The sequence below is a fragment of the Otolemur garnettii genome, unplaced genomic scaffold, assembly GCF_000181295.1.
Source record: "Otolemur garnettii isolate 467f Iridium unplaced genomic scaffold, OtoGar3 scaffold00063, whole genome shotgun sequence".
Taxonomy (NCBI): domain Eukaryota; kingdom Metazoa; phylum Chordata; class Mammalia; order Primates; family Galagidae; genus Otolemur; species Otolemur garnettii.
In genome coordinates, this window is record NW_003852458.1 from 849,202 (window position 1) to 866,865 (window position 17,664).

A 17,664-nucleotide genomic window follows, 5' to 3' on the forward strand; every position below is an offset into this window, starting at 1 on the left:
GGAAAGAGAAGGGACTGAAGAGACGAGTTTGGAAGTCACGTGCCAATGGGCTGAAACTGATGATATACACAACAAAGACGCCCAGGAGAAATTAGAATAAGAAAGAACACTGCTCCAGAGTGAGCCTTGTGGCTCTGTGCCTGTGGCTCAAGTGGCTAAGGCGCCAGCAACATACACCTAAGGGGGCAGGTTCGATTCCAGCCCAGGTCTGCCAAACAACAATGACGGCTGCAACTAAAAAATAGCTGGGTGTTGTGGCAGGGGCCTGTGGTCCCAGCTACTTGGGAGGCTGAGGCAGGAGACTCACTTGAGCCCAGGAGTTGGAGGTTGCTGTAAGCTGTGATGCTACGGCACTCTACCCAGGGGGACAGCTTGAGGCTCTGTCTCAAAAAAAGAAAAAGAGTGAGCCTAGTAGGTACTGCAATCCCTATGAGCTGCAGAGAAGAAGGTGAGCCTGCAAAGCAGGCTAAAGAAGAGTAGCTAAGAGGTGAGAAGCAGCCCAGGAGGGTGGAGATAGAGGGCAACAGTGTTTCGGGGGGGAGGAGCAATCATGTTAATGGCCATGTGAGCTGGTATCTTTTAAGACCACGTCTTTAATTTGTGACAGATCATCTTGATGTCGACAGCAAACTTTGCTCGTCCTGTTGATTCCCACCAAAGCTTTCTATAGATGTACTTCATAAAACCATTGTATCATAATTCTGGCATTTGTTAATACAATTCCACTGAGCTTGTCAAAAACTCTCTAATTTTAAGACTGCAAGGATAATTAACATTTTGGATAAAAGTACAGTTCTGGCATTGAAGTGATTTTGGAAAGAACCCAGAGCTAGAATATCTCGCATAGTCCTAGTTTTACCTTTATCTAGACCATGGGCAGGACTCGTGCCTCTCTGAGCTTTGGTTTCATGATCTGTTCATGGCTGGTGGTAATGAACGCAGGAGGCAGATGGGAAATAGTAAAATTGTCAATCAACAACATCCATCTCCATAAGATCCTAGAGTTCACAATTAATTCCTTAGGAACCCCAGGGAAAGTGTGTGTATTTAAAACACACATTTTTAACAGAGGCCTCTTTTAGGGCCATGATATGAATCACTAGTTCAAGCTATTTGGTTTGGTGCAGCCCTTTCTCAGACCACCCAGATATTCTGACACCTATGAAGTCTATTCCCTCACAGAGGAAAACGAACATGTAATTTGCTGTTTTCTTAATTTAGAGTAAGATACTAAATACTCATTTATTGCTCATAGATGTTCATTATTTTTAAGAATTTAATATTAACTCAGGAAGGAAACACTTTCCTGTCCATCTAAAAGCAGTGAACTTTAAATCGTAATCAAACTGTTAATTTAAAATAAGAGTATGGCTGGTCCCTCAGTCTTATAATGGCACCAACATGGTACATAGTAGGAGCTCGATACATATTCATTGAATGAACGCTGGGCTTAGATATTCCACTGAAAAATCACATCTAAACTTAGCCAAATCACCATAGTTTCCCGAGCTCCAATATTTATGTCTCACATAAACTATTTCTAGGGTTCACAACTACAAAGATAAAATCCAATTCTATTCAAAGCAAAACATGCATAAAAATTGTAGAGATGCGAAGTATGAAAGACTTGTTATTTGCTTCAGCATAATAAAGTCTGCACTAACAAAGTTGCCTGTAGTGTACCACTATTTTTCTTTGCCCAGTAAAGTATTCGCTTTCACAATGCCTAATCCTAAGGGGACTTCTCAAAGCTTACTCCTTGTGCCTTGAGAGATCATCACAAATGGTTTCTAGATATGTTTTGTTCACCATTCCAGGGATATTATTGATTGGCTTCAAAGTAAAAACAGTAGAGGGCAAATAAAAAAGTACGAGAACGTTTCACAAAATGAAACAAAAGTAAGAGGAATGGGGACCATTTCACTTTGTTTATAAATCAATCCTATGTCTGTACCTCCCTTTCAACTCTGCCAGGATCTACCAAACTGAGTCCCCACTGCCTTTCAATCTTCTGATTTTTCCACACCAGGCCCCCCTATGTCTGCAATCCCAGTGTGTGGAACGTCCATGCATAGAAATGTCCTCCCACTAACTCCCAGTGGCCAAATCCTAACCCTTCTTCAAGGGCTCAAACATCATCATATCCATGAAGCCTTTTTCGAACTCCTGAGCTAGAAAAAATCTTGTATCATTTCCTAAACTGCTCAAATGTAGCTATTTACCTCAGCTTCCTTATCAGATTTAACAGGTTCTACCTGGCCTTCAGTTATAACTACTTACTTCTACTATTTACAGTGTGTATTTATGTGCAAACACTATGTATAATACTTATTTTAGTGTTAATAAGTATTAATTATACTTGTTTTAAAGTAATACTTATTTTAGTTATTTATTTGTACTTTTATCTCTCAAAGACGTCAAAACATCTCTGCTCCCTTCATGAGGCCCATCTCAATGTCTTACACAGAGTAGGAGATCAGTAAAGAGCATAAAATGAGTTCTTATCTCAAGTTCGCTTTATAAATAATCTGCACAGTGAAATAAACAGAGCCATACAACATGCTATCATCACTAAAAACTAAATCATCGATACAGAAATATATACGTGGCACCTCTCATCTTCACTCCCTATTACACAGTCTTCTTATCAGAAGGAGTGATTTAACACAAACTCACAGTTAAATGTCCTTCATGATGGTCTGGGAAATGAATGAATAAATACTCTGTGGCTACCAGTTGCATTATGGAATCACCCAAGAATTCCATCCTCTGATTGTGGCCTCTGAAAAAAGAAACATCAATGTAAAGAGATCAATAAGCATCTGGGGACTTAAAAAAAAAAAAAAACAAAAAACAGAATTTTTAAAAGATAGAAAGGCAACATGTTCATCTTGTCTTAAAGCACAAAATAAATACAATTCCCTAAGGCTCTTCAATTGAGAAGAGATCTGAGTTAATATATGTTGGGTTTCAAAGAAGAGTAAAGTATATACTGTCTACGGCTTAAACAACGCTAAGCACTGCCTAGTCAGAAGCTGAGCAGTGTCAATGAAAAAATAAAGTATAACAGAAACAGCACTCATGTAACAAAACAGAGCAAAAAGGTCCAAGAATTGTCTTTGCTAAATCTATTGAAATATATACTCTATTATTCAAATCTGTAATCCAGATTTTTTAAAAATATCTATAATAAAAATATTTAACCTTTATAGTTTAAAGACAGGAGAGTATTTGATATGGAAAAAGGGAGCAAAAAACACAACAAAAAACAACCCCAAAGAAACAAAATTTTGCTTATTTTCTTAATTATTTCACTAACTTCTCTTCGAATCATTCACCCGAGAGCAAAGGGTCACAGAGCTAAATCCAACCCCTGGCCCGTGTCTAGGAATAAAGTTTTACTGGAACACAGCCACGCTCAAACGTTTGTGGGGTTTATGTTATGATGGCCGAGTTGAGTCACATAGCCTACAAAGACCAGCACAGGTATCCAACCATCTTTCTTTTCTGCTGCAGACTGGAAGAATGAGAATTGTTTGGGGCCACACAATAAATACACCAACGCTAACAAAAGGTGATGAGCAAAAGGTGTGCAAATGTTTTTCATAATAGCCAACACTACTGATAAGCAAAACAGTCCTAAAATAATCTGCATGGGGCTCAGGGGCCACAGGTTGGACACCCCTGATTAATACTTAATATCTGTTATTGCATGAAAAGTTTCTACTTCCTTCAGACTTCTCTTAAATGTACACAGAGAAACAAGATGCATGACAATGGGACCCAAAATACTGAATTGGAGCATATCCCCTGGTCCGCACCAGTACTGGACTGCTTGTCCATCTCACAACATGACTTTCCCAGGAATCTGTTTGAAATCCCAATTCCCTAGAAGGACAGACACCAAAGCTTTGAGATCACCTCGTCTAAATGGTCATGTTAAGACTACATAAGTAGTCGGTCACTCACAGGGTCAGATGGTTAAATCCCACAGTTCTCAATGTGAATGCCCTTGCTAGAAGTCGAACATGAGTAAAAATTACTCCAATTGCTTCTTCAAACTCAGTAAGTTTCTGCAGAACTGGAGACGTTTCAATAAGTTGTCGATCGGTATTTGGTTCCTGTAGCTACAGGAAAACAGAAATAAATAAAAGTCATGTGCAGTTTTTGGTTACAAGAGTAATGAATGATCAATTCTAGGACAGTGTTTTGTGAAATTCCTTCTCCCATGGGCAGAAATTCTAAAATGCCAATAAAACACAGATGCTTCTTTTTCATCTTTTAGAATGGTAAACAAACCTAATATTTAAAGAAGACTCAAATAATATTTTCCAATCTTCTGTCAGATTTCAAGGCCAAGTACTGTACACAGATAGTTCAAAATCCCAAGTATTATACTAACTCTCCGAGGAAGATGTGAGCTGAAGAGCAGCTGGTAGAGAATATATACGTTTAGTAAAGCAGTAGTTCTCAGACTTAAGCATTTATGAGAACACGTGAGGGGCTTGTTAAACACAGATGGCCTGGCCCTGTCCCCCAAGGTCACAGATTTCATACGTCTGCAGTGAGGACTGAGAGTTTGTCTTCCTGAAAAGTTCCCAGCTGAAGCAGATGCTGCTGGTCTCAGGACTTGTCCTTTGAGAACCACTGTATTAAAATTAGTAGACCACTGTGCGTCTTCTAGGGACCAACCCAATCTGAGCATCACTAAAACCGAAGTCAGCTCACACTGAAGATTACTGCACCACAGGCAGGTGGCGCCCACCTAACAATGAGCCTCTAACAGCGTGCAGAGAGCAAATGTGAAAGGTGTAATGAAAATGAGCATTTTCAACTCTTTAGGATTCTCTTGTATGACTAAGGTATTGTTTAGAAACTCTGAATTAATAGCATTACTGCTGTAAAGTTTCTCATGAGAACTCAGCCATTAATGATTCCTCTTACATTTCTTTATACATATATACACATATCAGAACATGTGTAGGTGAGTGAGCAGATGCATATTGACAAGTACACATACATCCCAAAATAAAATAAAATCCAAGACTACTAAGAATGTTTAAACCAATCAGGGAAAACGGCATCACCATACATATAACTTTTAAATTCCAAAATCTTGAGTAAAAAGCCATTGCGCTATACTGAATAGTATTTTTAATTTACAATACATTTTATGCAATCTGAGTTTAACTCTCAATACAATCTGGAATAGCTCTCAATTCCTAAGATCCAAATTGGTCTGCGATCTAGCAATGTTAATGTTCTATTTCTTTCACATGCTCAGATTCACTACTATTTCACCTACAACAGCAAGTGTGTAGATACTCTGGAATCAACATGTGCTTACCTGCCAGTGGGGGGGAGCACCCCACAGCTACACGGGAGCTCTCCCTGCATGGTAAGGCACCCCCATCTCAGCCCAGACCACGTAAACAGGTTCTTTTTATTATTTATTCCAACGTTTTCCAGCTCTTACACCCCAGCTTAAAGGTATACCGTCAGTGAAGGGAGTGAAAGGATAAAAGCGGGAAGGGAATAAAGGCAAACAAAAGTCACATGAACAGCCGGAGTTATAAAGCTCATTGCAGACAGGAAGGTCATACTCACTTGGAGTGGGTGCAGAGGATAATTGAGCCAGACTTCACGCAGGTCCTGGAAAACGGAGTGATGCCTTTAATGCTCAAGGGAGCCATTTAACGTACTCTAGAGTACTAAATAAAATGTCATTATTTGAAATATTGAACTATTTCAGATGCTGACTCCACTTATTGCAAATTCAATAGTGCTAGCAAACTAATTTTTTTTTTTAAAGTGTATTCACCACTCAAACTGCCTGTAGTGACTCTAATTAGCCTATTAAGCTCGGGAGGAAAAGAGATACCCTCAGCCCCAGAAGTCAAAGACACCTTTTAAAACTAAGTTACACATTTGCTTAACCTCATACACTGGATAGGGCTGTTCTTTAATCATATTTTTTTGACTTCCCATTCCCCAGAAATGTGCATCAGCTGGGCCTTTTGTAATTAAAACTCATTCCAAATGTCCTTTATTTTAGGCACCAATTAATAATCATCTGAGCTGTTTTAAGATGGAGTGAAAAACATCCCAATCTTGTTCATCAGCTCTTACATTTGAGACCATGCTTTGCTGCTGGTCACTACAATTGCTAACTTGAACAGCTGGAATGAATGAATTTTATGAAAAACCCTAGTACACCATTTCATCCGCTGAGTTAAATCTAGGAGCAGTTATAATTAGAACGGCCTCCGAATCGAAGTGTTTTTCTTTCAGTTTCAGATCTAGAGAGCCTTTGACTGAATCGACTTGTTGGCCTTGATGTTAGGTTTATAAAATAAACAAAACAAAATTTGAAAACAGGAAAAAATATTTTTCCAAGGTTTTTTTTTTGTGGGGGAGAGGTGGATAAGAAATACAGGAAAATTTAGTAGAGCTGTGACACACAGAGATAAAAAGAAATAAAATACTTAATGTTTTTGTATAACTTGCTCTTTAATAAAATACACTTAGGATATTTTTATAGCATTTTTAAAAAGCACTTATATCAAACTGTTCTTCAAAGGCATTTTAAAGGGCTTCTCTTAACCAATTCAGAACCTTTCCCTTGAAATCTCTGTAGTATAAATGACAACGAATGTTCCTGTCTTACAACCTCCCAGTGTTCTCTCAATGCTTTGTCCCTTCCTTCACCACCCAAACTTCAGCCCCTTGCCTGAGCTATTCACTACCATCTCCTCTGCAGAACCCACAACTCTCATTGCTTTAACTCTCAGAGGCCAGTCTGGACTACTCATTCGTTTCCACTGCAGCACTGACCTCTTATCTCGGCAATGGGCCCTATAGATTGGGGTCTATAACTCCAAATGCCTATGGGCCTCTATGACCTTACACACAACACAAACAAAGGCTAACTTTTCACCTTTCCCCTTAAACTGTGGATTTGTAGTTAGAGAAGACAGCAGGCTTAGAAGTCTGGCTGTCTGGGTCTAAACCTAACTTCTGTGTTGGCAATTCACTTCACCTCCCTCAGCCGCCATTTCTTCAAGCAAAAGACAAAGATAATTACAAGACCCACTCAGTGGGTTTTCTGATGCCCTAATAAGCAATGTACCAAAGCATTAAACCCAGTGCTGGCCCACAGAAAATACTACCATTAATAATGATGGCAACACCAATCTCCAAAGCTCAAAATGCTCAGAGACATCTGATTCATCTTTCTTCTGTCTCTTTTGTGCTTTACACCCTCCCCCCACCAAATACAGGAGCACAGAGTGGACGGGGGTGCTGTAAGATGGGAGATGGCCACAGGGTAAAGGTGGGTATGGTGGAAGGAGTTTATGGGGTGACAGGGGACACAGAGGCCAGACTGCAGGGAGGAAACGGAAGAGAGTTTGCTGAAACAGCCAAATAAAGACAAAGGCCAGAACAAGGCACTGTGAGAAAAGTCTTAAAATAGACACCACACGCTATAGGTGCAAATCAGGGTGCACATCTGTTTATATGTGTAGGGAAAAAATGGGGGACAGGGAACACCAGTGGACAATTTTGCCATCAGGAAGAAATTCCTGCACAGGAACCACCACACATCTCCAGAAAAACAAATATAAGATCAACTTTTCAGAAACAAACATTGTCCAGTTCATATTTCAAAATTATTCCTTTTTTTTAAGCTATCCACAGTAACACAGCAATAATATCTGACAGCCACTTAAGCTGAAGGTTTCACAGAGACTTAAAACATGAGCTTCCTGTGTTCTTTATTGCTCCACGAGGGCTATTTCATTCAATTAGAATGACATTTCAAATTGGAATACAGAGCTGCCTCTCCCTTGAAACGTTAAATTGACTTGTTTTGGTACAAAAAGCACCCAGTATGTTCTATTGCATGCAGGATTAAAAAGGTATCTCTGGCAATATTAACAGCTTAATACTTTAGCAACAACAGAAACTATTTTAGAATCTATCATTTTTCCTTAAACTATAATTTGCTTCATAAAAAAGAGCTTCCATACTCTTTATTCAGAGCCCTATCAGAAACTCCCTATGAACTGACTTTCTACTAAAATATACACTTATCTAGTCTACATAATTTACATAAAAATAAATTACAACAAACAGAAAAGCCAAAAGGCTATTACTTCAACTGAGCCTGCATGGGGTAGGTACCCGATGATTATAAAATATAACATCATAATTAACTTGAAGATTCTTCAAGTTGAAGCAAAGTTGTATTATATTTGAGTTTATATTTAATTTACAAATGACTATGAAGAAAGGCAGGATTTGGGTGAAAGAAAAATTCCTAGTGGCAATGCCCCTGGAACTTCCCCATCTGCAAGAGTTAAACAAGCTATTTGGGGGGGGGGACCCACCACCTACGGTAGGTAGATTTAGGTGTTTTGTTTCTCCTACAGAGTCTTCAAGAAACAAAGACCAACTGAAACAAAATCTTCCATAATGATATAGAACTGAGAGAACTCAAAAGACTCAAGATAAATACCGGATCATTAAAGAGTAAGCGTCCAAATAACTGTTTGGCTTCCTCCAGACTTCCCTCCAAGTAAACAGCTCCTACATAAAAGGAAGAAAATGCCAAAAGGAAGCTCGCATTAATATTCAAAGAAAATTACATATCTCTATAAAAAGCAAAGAGGCAAGCCGAAAACCCCTCACAGGAAAAAAAAAAATCAAGCTCCAAAGCAATTACTTTAAAGGTAACATTTCCCTCCTTTAGCTACTCTTTGTATCATAAATTAGACTCAAATACAAAATTCAATTTACTAAAAAAATCTAATATTGTAAGTAAAAGAGCCTCAATATGAACTATCATGAAAAGTAAGGGTATAAATAAATCTTACTAAGGGTAAAATGCACAAATATTTGACTTAAGAAAATGTTATATTTTATCTTTTGTATTTATAGTTTATGTTTCAGACCAAATATATACAGGTACCTAAGAAAAAGAATCCTGGCAGGGAAAACCTGAGTCTAGATCAAGGAAGGCTTCTGCAAATAAAGATCAGGGTAACCTTTACTTTTAATTCTAAATACTTAAGCACTGCACACAGTTAGCATTAATCATAACAAGTACCACAATAACATTTTAATTGCATATCCAGTAATAGAGTATCGTTCATATTTTCTTGAAATCAAATTTTTACACTTGTCTTCACAAAGGCTACTTTTCCATGTAATATGTTAAGATACTTAGTTACCAGGGTTTTTCACAACTAAATACATTTATTCCTTTTTTTTTTTTTTGAGATAGAGTCTCACTCTGTCACTTTGGGTGGCATCATAGTTTATAGCAACCTCAAACTCTCAGGCTCAAGCAATCCTCTTGCCTCAGCCTCCAGAATAACTGGGACTATTAGAGTCCACCATGACACTTAGCTGGGTTTTTCTATTTTTTGAGTTGAGACAAGGTCTCTCTCTTGCTCAGGGTGTTCTCGAACTCCTGTGCTCAAAGCAGTCCACCCACCTCAGCCTCCCAGAGTGCTAGGATTATGGGTGTGAGCCACTGGGCCCGGCCTAAATACATTTATTACTTATCAATAATTGTAGTAACAATATTGATAATAACAGTAGTAACGGTAGTAGCTTCTGGGGTTTGGAGGCTACTTAAGCCCTGGGGACCATGCCAAGCATTCTCATCTTTCTCTTCACAGGACATCTTGGTAGAGTATGTTGGAAAAGACTCAGGCTCATATTGTGTATTAGGTTGATTTGAGGGAGAGCTTGAACAAGTGAAACTTTGTTCTCGATTAGATGTTGTCAGAGTTAGATTAAAAGATCTTGACACCAGCTCTGTGTAAGTTTTTACAAGGAGGTAAGTGATCCTATCTCACAGATGAGAAAACTGAGGATCAAAGAGAGCAGATAACTTGACAAAGACATGTATTGGATAAATGATGGAGCAGGGAACTGAATTAACTGCCTAGCTCTGGAGCCAATGCTAACACCAACTGTCAAAAATATTATGTGTACAGGGCACAGTAATTCCACATGTCAAACTCCCTGAAAACAGACATATTTGTGAAAAATAGACATAGCTGTGAAAAGACTGTGGATAATTATTAGACATTCTCTTGCTACTATCATCACCATGAAACTATAATGGAAAGCTTTTATATTCATTTTCAAAGGAAGGGGGCGAAAATGATAAGTACAAAGGCCTTTGAAAGTAAAATGTACTTGATCATTTACCTAAAAATATCAAATTGTCAATCTACTGTAACATTTCATCGTAAAGCATACTTGCAATCACCAGCTAATTAACTCTTCATAACTTTCCTATACCAACTGCTAACTGCATTCTGGTGAGTCAAAAAGCAGCTGAGGAAGCAAAGTGTCTGGGTGAGGAGTGAGGTGTCTACATCAGTCTGGCTTCAAATGAATAAATAATAGTTATATAGAGGCAAGCCTAGATTTTAAAGATGTAGTGTTTTCATGACGTTTAAATCAGAAAATACTGCTAATAGTTTAAAATGTACTCAAAAACAACACAAGAGTCTTCAATGACCCAGTTTCTGTTTATTTATGTGTATGATTCTGAATCAAATCTGGAAAGTCATCCATCTCCATATTAATCCACTTCATTTCGAGTCATTCAACACTTACTAAGCAACTGCATGATACCAGATTCCAATTCGGGCACCAAGACTGTAAAAGCCAGAGAACATGATCACCATCTGGAGGACTGAAAAACTATAATACAGGGCAGTGGGTACTGATCGTACCAGGGACCTCACACACTTTGGGAACAAGTAATTCTGTCCCAAGTTCCCACACTGAATTTTACGTGTACTCCAGATGGTCTAGACATGTAAGAATGTAGAATATGAAAAGATAAATTACCTATTAATGCTTCAAAACAATTAGCCATTGCATGCCGAAGGTCTGATTCTCTACAAAGGTCAGGTCCATGAGCATACAGCATAAATCGATCCAGTTCAAGTTTCTACAAAATTCAAAATTACAAAAGCAAGAAAGAGTCAGCCAAAATCTTAATTGTAATAACGCAGCATCTCCCAGGGAAGGGAAGGTGATGGTTACAAATCCACTGGCCTCGTATTAGTACATTAAGAGGACTTAGTCCCCCATGCATTAGGAATCCTATACTTAGACTTCTGTTTTGACTAACTAGACTCTTTCCCAAACAGGCTTCTATGAACTCCCATAGTTCAGGTAGGGCTCAGAATTGATCAGAGCTGAGCTTTCTAAGTGCAGAGTGCACACAAGCCTAAGCTGGAATAAGACTCTGCTACAAGAGCACGGACCCCTGGGACACAAACATAACCCAAAGTTTTGGAAGTCAGTTATACCTCTCTGATTCCAGAGTTGTGTAGTACTGATAGTCTGCACCATACAAAACAGACTTTTACGTGCTGGAGTAAACGGAGTCCCTCAGAAGACTTCAAAATGCCTTGTACCTCTAAATCTTTTTTTTCTAATCTGGTGAGGATTGTGGGTGCCCTCTGTATTTGCACCTGTGTCCCCTTCATGAGCTTTCCCTACTCCTCTCTGTGCAAACTAAGTTCAGACAATGAATTAGATTGATCTACAGGGCTCTGAGAGTATTATCTATAGTGAATTATGTTTCCTTTTCTGATTTGGTCTCAGGAAAGTATAGAGCCAAAGTTGTGGCTCAGTTCTAGGTACGGGACTTATAAATACATCAGTATAGACTAACTTTACCTCTGGCTGCATTTCATTGTCTTACTCCATATTTTCCCTTTACCTTGATCTCTGTAGCTGTTTATTTCTTATCCTCTGGTATTCTAACATACAAATCAATTCTACTTTCAGAACTAAACACAATATAAATGAATATTTTTTTATAAAACTCCTGAGATTGAATAAATGGAGATCATAATTCTTTCCATAAAAGGAATAAGATACGAACACTGCATAAATATGCAATAAATTTGTTTCCATTACCACGTAATTCAATTCAATAAATACTTACTAAGCAATAACATGCCACATAATATGGAACAAGACACAAGTCAATGAACAACCGAGGCCACTATGCATTTCGTTAGTCCTCAGATAGAAGACATGGAGATTTTGTGTCTCAGAATGTATGCTGAATATTCATGCTCATTTATATTGGGAAAAGACCAACAAATAAAAACAAGACATATATGCTATAGTATTTTGTAATTGTTACAAAACCATGAGTATAAAATATACTCAAATGAGAGTTCTGACAACCACAAATGCAACAGGAAGAAAACATCTCTTTTTAAAAATTGATCCCAAAGTACAAGACTTTATACTAGAATATGTAAATTTCATCCATTTGACAACTTCACTGGGAAAACTCAATTGTTTGCTATCTCTGGAGCCCTGCTTGAGAGCAGACTGCAAGCCATATTTTATCTTATAAACAATGACTGTATTATGGAGTGCTGTGAATTTTCCAACTTTCCCCAGTCTCTACTGTATATCCTTATTTTTCCAAGTAGGCATCAGAGGAACTTTTAAAGGGAGAGGGTAGTAGTCTCCCGTGTATGTTAAGATGCTCATTGGTCTGGTGAGCTGACCTTGAGCTTTCATTAAATTCTGAATGGAGTCAATAATTCTCCACCAATTCCCCTCACTCCCAAGTGGTTAAAAAACCACTGGTCTACTCAGAACAAAGTTAGGACCCCCCACAGCCATCTGCTGGAGCAGATGAGTGAATACGATGAGAATAGCAAGGCTTGGGCTTTGTGGAGGAAATCGTATAGAAACCCCAGAAGGGAGAAAGTGGCCGCCTCTGTCATCACTCCTGCTGTGCACAGCACCCGATGGGTTGTGCAGTAGCTTCTGTTTTCATACTATGGCAATTTCCCATAGTTGGTAAATGTCCTCCCTATAAGCCTCTGAAAAATAATTCTACAATTCCATTATATCTTAAACTAAAAAGAATATAATGGAGAAGGGAATGACAATCTATTCATTGATATGTACCTCCAATGGCATTAACATGAACAATCAGGAAGCGCTCTGACAATTAAATCAACCAAACACTAAAACAGTTTTACATAGAGTTGCAAAATTTTATTCTTTATGATGTGCTAAAACCAAGTTAGCTTACCTTGTAGCCCACGGTTTTTCATTAAGCCATCATTATTCACAATCTCAAATGCCACAAAAGATGGTTCAAGGCCTACCACTGTAACTATGATAATAATGGTATTACATAAAACAAAACAATGCATTCTTGCTAACACCTGGGATAAAATTAAGCATGTTTTGAATATAATTAATACCTGGGCAAGATCAAATAAAAAAGCAGTCACAAAACTAGGATGGGTTTTAGCTAGTCTTTTCTATCAAATTTCAACTTTTATATCAAAATGAAGAAAAAAATATAAATTATGTAAGGCGATATTCAAGAAAAACCCACAAAACCTTTTCCAGTGGATCCTCAATATTTGGAAATTTAAGAACCACAAGTATATCTATTAAATAAGCCCAAATGGCTATAAAAATGTGAATATTTAGCACACGAACAAGGGAAACAGCAATAAAAATAATTAGCTCCTACAAAATTATTAATCTTTGTGTGATAACTATGAACAAGCATTATAGCAACCACTTTATAAATGGAATCATTAAAACTCATCATCTGATTTCATTCTCACAAGCAGGCTGGGTGGCAGGTGCTAATATCATTTCCATCTTACAGATAAGAAAGCAGAGGCTTCAGGAAGAGAACAACAAACATGGCAGTTTGTACACGGCTACCCTGCCCCTGGGCAGGCGGGGTGTGAACTGGAGCCCTGCTGAATCAGCACAAGCACTCAAGTTCTTCTCTGCTACAATTCACCATAGTAAGACATTGCACAGAGATGGGAACACCAAACCAGATTAGGTCAGTGGAATGCCCAGCACAAACTGAATTCAAGAAAAAGTTCTGTTAGTCACTCAGCTAAGTCAACAAGGCCTAGCTGGACAGCCTAAGCCCTAAATCTTAATTAATGGGAATTGTGAGTTTAGAGATTCTCAAAGGTCTATAACGTTCCCTGTGTGGACATAAATGGTCTGGAATATTCTGTTCAAAGCTATAATTTTGCTTGTTAATGTAAATAAAAACAAATGTACTACAGAATATTACACAAAGGGAAAATGCAGAATACTTCCCTTCTTTTGCTTTGTTCCCATGTTTCTTTTCCTCAAATGTTCAACTCTGTTCATGCACATCTGTCAAATTTTTCTTCATCTGTTCTCAAGTTACCTCACTGTGGAGTTCATTAGCTGCTAGTGAAACTCACAAAGGTAACAGAAGTAATAAGGCTGAATCATTAAAACCTAAACAAAAAATACCCATCTATACCTGGTCTATAAAATGTTATCACTTAGTATATCCTAAGGAGTCACTTATTCAAATGCAGAATTAGGCATGGACGGAAGAGAGGATGTAGGACACAACTGTGAATGCTCCAGGCTCTGTGTGTACCTTTGCTAGCATGGCAAGGTGCTGATTCTGAACGATGGCCGTTCGATAGGTCGCTAATCCTCCTTCTTCCAGACTAGGAAACAAATAGTACAAATGGACACTACAAATGAAAAAAAAGAAGCAGCACATCAATAAATACACAGCACAACATTCTGCTTTGGCTCTGTGTCGCAGACATAGGGCTGGCACGCAGTGTCTGCGCAATAGATGTCTCTCAATTAAACTGAAGGGTTTGCTTAAGTCTTTGAAAGTTAAATGGTTAGCACAGTGTATCTGAATGTGCTAAAACCGCAAAGCACTCATCATTCACTCATGTTTACACGTGGATTTCTCTTAAAAGATTTCTCTGAAAGCTGATGACAGCAGAGACATTCAGGCACACACTGCTAAGAACAGCCACGTCTGGCACTCTGCAGGCAGGGCTGGAAACAAAGGCTTTCCTTGGGTTGAGATGTGGGTGCCCCTGATGGACTCTGGGAAGACCTGGGCAGCACTGCAGGGTACCATATTCTTCCCAAGCACAGACAGGGACAGAACAGAACAGAGAGTGGCACTCACACCAGGCTCTGCCCCAAGGACAAGCCTAGAGGAGCTGATCAGAAACGTGTGGGGATTGGCAAAGGCCACATGGACAGCCAGGCTGGGTCACCACCGCAGCACTCCCCAACTGCACACCATTTGTAAGACCTACTGCTGATCAGGGCACTAAGCCCTGATATTTAGAGGCTTAGGGAAGAGCCTCTTCTCCTCACTGTGTACTTCTTGCAAAAAGAAATGACCTAAAGAGAATAAAAATATGAATAGCTCAAGAGAGTTCCAAGAGAAGCAGGTGAGGTCTCCCTCTAAAAGGGAAACTGTATAGAAAAGCTGTATAGAAATACAAAATACACTTTCCTACCACTACCCCCAAATTAAGAACCCTAAAACTTCTGGAAAGAGAAAACACACATACACACACAGAGAAACCTGGTCATTAAAATTACTTTTAAGCTTTACTTCCCTTGAGATCAAACAGAGTGAGAAAGGGATCAAAGACAAATCCTAGAAGATGAAATGACATTTCAAAATATCATCCCTTTCTTTACAAATTGAATATAAGCTCTGAAGCATTCTAGACCAAGACAAGCTGATCTCTTGTGGCTGTAAGCAACTTTAACATATACTTGACAGGACAGAGACACCAGCCTTTCATCTTGTAATCTCGCTCATTACAGCGCCAGTGAGTGCAAGTTGTCAGGGCAAAAGCCACAGACATGTGGCTTTTAAGCTCTACAAAAGAGACAAAATACATGGGGTTTCAATACTTTATTTAGCTGATTACAAAGAAAGTAATGGGATAAGTATGTTACCTATAAAATGTAATTATTGGGGAATTATAACAAAGCCTAATTACCTGGTCAGAAATTCAACAACAGCATCACCCAGGAACTCCAACCGTTCATTGTGGTTAATCCTAGAGAAAGAATGAAAAAAATGGCTTAAAATAGCAAATTTTCACCCCCTTCTAAGAAATGAATGCACGAGGGCTGGCTCCTTTAGTAATCAAACACCTTATGTATTCCTCTTAATTAAGAGCACTAACCACCGTCTTAGCCCAGAGGTACCCGGGGTCTGCCTAGCAGGAAAGGATAGAGGGCATTTCTTCACATGTGTGGTTCAGGCTTTCTACAAGTGGGCTTCCCTCCCCAGGAACTGCTGTCAAAGCACCCAGAGAGTCAAGGTTATTTCTCACTAACAACTGTAGAAATAGCCATCCACTATCAGGCACCAAACAGAAAGGAAAGAAAGGAGAATGCATTCTAGTGAGAGTTAAAACTGACCACTGAAAAGTCAGTTCTGATATAACCTACTAAACACAGCTTTTCATCACCCGTACTCTCACACCCCACCCACCATCTAAAGTCTTCCAAAGGGCTCGGTGCCTGTAGCTCAAGCAGCTAAGGCACCAGCCACGTATACCAGAGCTGGCGGGTTCAAATCCAGCCCAGGACTGCCAAACGACGACAACTACAACCAAAAAATAGCCGGGTGTTGTGGCAGGCACCTGTAGGAACTTGGGAGGCTGAGGCAGGAGAATCGCTTAAACCCAGGAGTTGGAGGTTGCTGTGAGCTGTGACACCACAGCACTTTACCCAGCACAACAACTTGAGGCTCTGTCTCAAATAAATAAATAAATAAAGTCTTCCAAAGGAAGCCTAACCTGCCTCTTCAGCCTCCGCACCCACTACCGTCTTCTCCCACTTAACACATCAAGTTCCTCCTCCGACACTGTCCACTACTCGTCAAAGAGGAATCCCCCAAACCACTCGGTGCCTCTGTTCAGGCCAAGTTCTCTGCTGCCCTGGAGCTTTCCACTGAGTCACACTGAAAATCTACTGTCCTCCAACGCCTACTGAAAACGGGGTCTTCTTTATGAAGCCCCCTCCGTGAATAGACCACAGGCCAATGTATCTTAGCTATATGATGCCGTCAACTTCACGGTCTGCTAGTTTCTCATGTCCATGTATAAAGCTGAAATGACCAGGAAGGCAGCCCACAGAAAACTTCCTGCTGCCTCTCAGTAAGTCCAATGGAGAACTTTCTCCCAATGCTGAAGTGATTCCTCAGTCTCTTTGGATGGGCAGAGACGTGACATGAAGTGATTTGGGTTTTTAAAAGGCCTCTCCAGCTGCCATGCAGAGAATGAGTGCAAGAAAGAGAAGCTCCGAGAGGCTACTGCAGGAGGCCCAGGATACTTACCCAGGCGAGGCCTTAGGCTGGGAGGTCATGGTGGAAGTGAGGGGAAATAGTCAGATCTGGGATAAATTTTGAAGACACAAAGCTGGAAAGAACTGTTGATAGTTAGAATGTGGAAGCTAAGTGGAAGAAAAGAATGAAGAGCAATGCCTAGACTTCAGCTTAAGTAGCTGATGAAAGGCAGCACCATATACTAAGGAGGGGAGGACAACAGGGGAGCAGGTTTGAGAGAGAAGAAGAGGGTGCATTTTAGACATATTAACGCTGAAATGCCCATCAAACATCCAAATGGAGAAATCCAGTATAGAGCTGGATATACCAACCTACTGCTCATGGACAGGACAAAGCTGGTAATAAATCTTTATGGATGGTTAGTGTTGAGATGAGATTTCAGGTAATGAACTACATGACCCAACCAGAGAGAGGATATAGCCAGAGAAGTGGGGTCCCAGGACTAGCTC

The 17,664-nt window shown here is 39.4% G+C and overlaps 1 protein-coding gene across 1 annotated transcript in view; it reads right to left on the reverse strand.

Moving 5' to 3' along the window:
• Positions 1 to 17,664, reverse strand: part of DROSHA (drosha ribonuclease III) — a 127,781-nt gene that overhangs the window by 16,345 nt on the left and 93,772 nt on the right. Inside the window, exons 23-29 of the mRNA XM_012807049.2 lie at positions 15,861 to 15,920; positions 14,468 to 14,567; positions 10,876 to 10,978; positions 8,519 to 8,589; positions 5,608 to 5,652; positions 3,970 to 4,127; positions 2,677 to 2,782 (exon numbers count right to left, since the gene is read on the reverse strand). Coding sequence (XP_012662503.1) covers positions 2,677 to 2,782; positions 3,970 to 4,127; positions 5,608 to 5,652; positions 8,519 to 8,589; positions 10,876 to 10,978; positions 14,468 to 14,567; positions 15,861 to 15,920 — 643 coding nt within the window. The remainder of the gene's footprint in view (positions 1 to 2,676; positions 2,783 to 3,969; positions 4,128 to 5,607; positions 5,653 to 8,518; positions 8,590 to 10,875; positions 10,979 to 14,467; positions 14,568 to 15,860; positions 15,921 to 17,664) is intronic.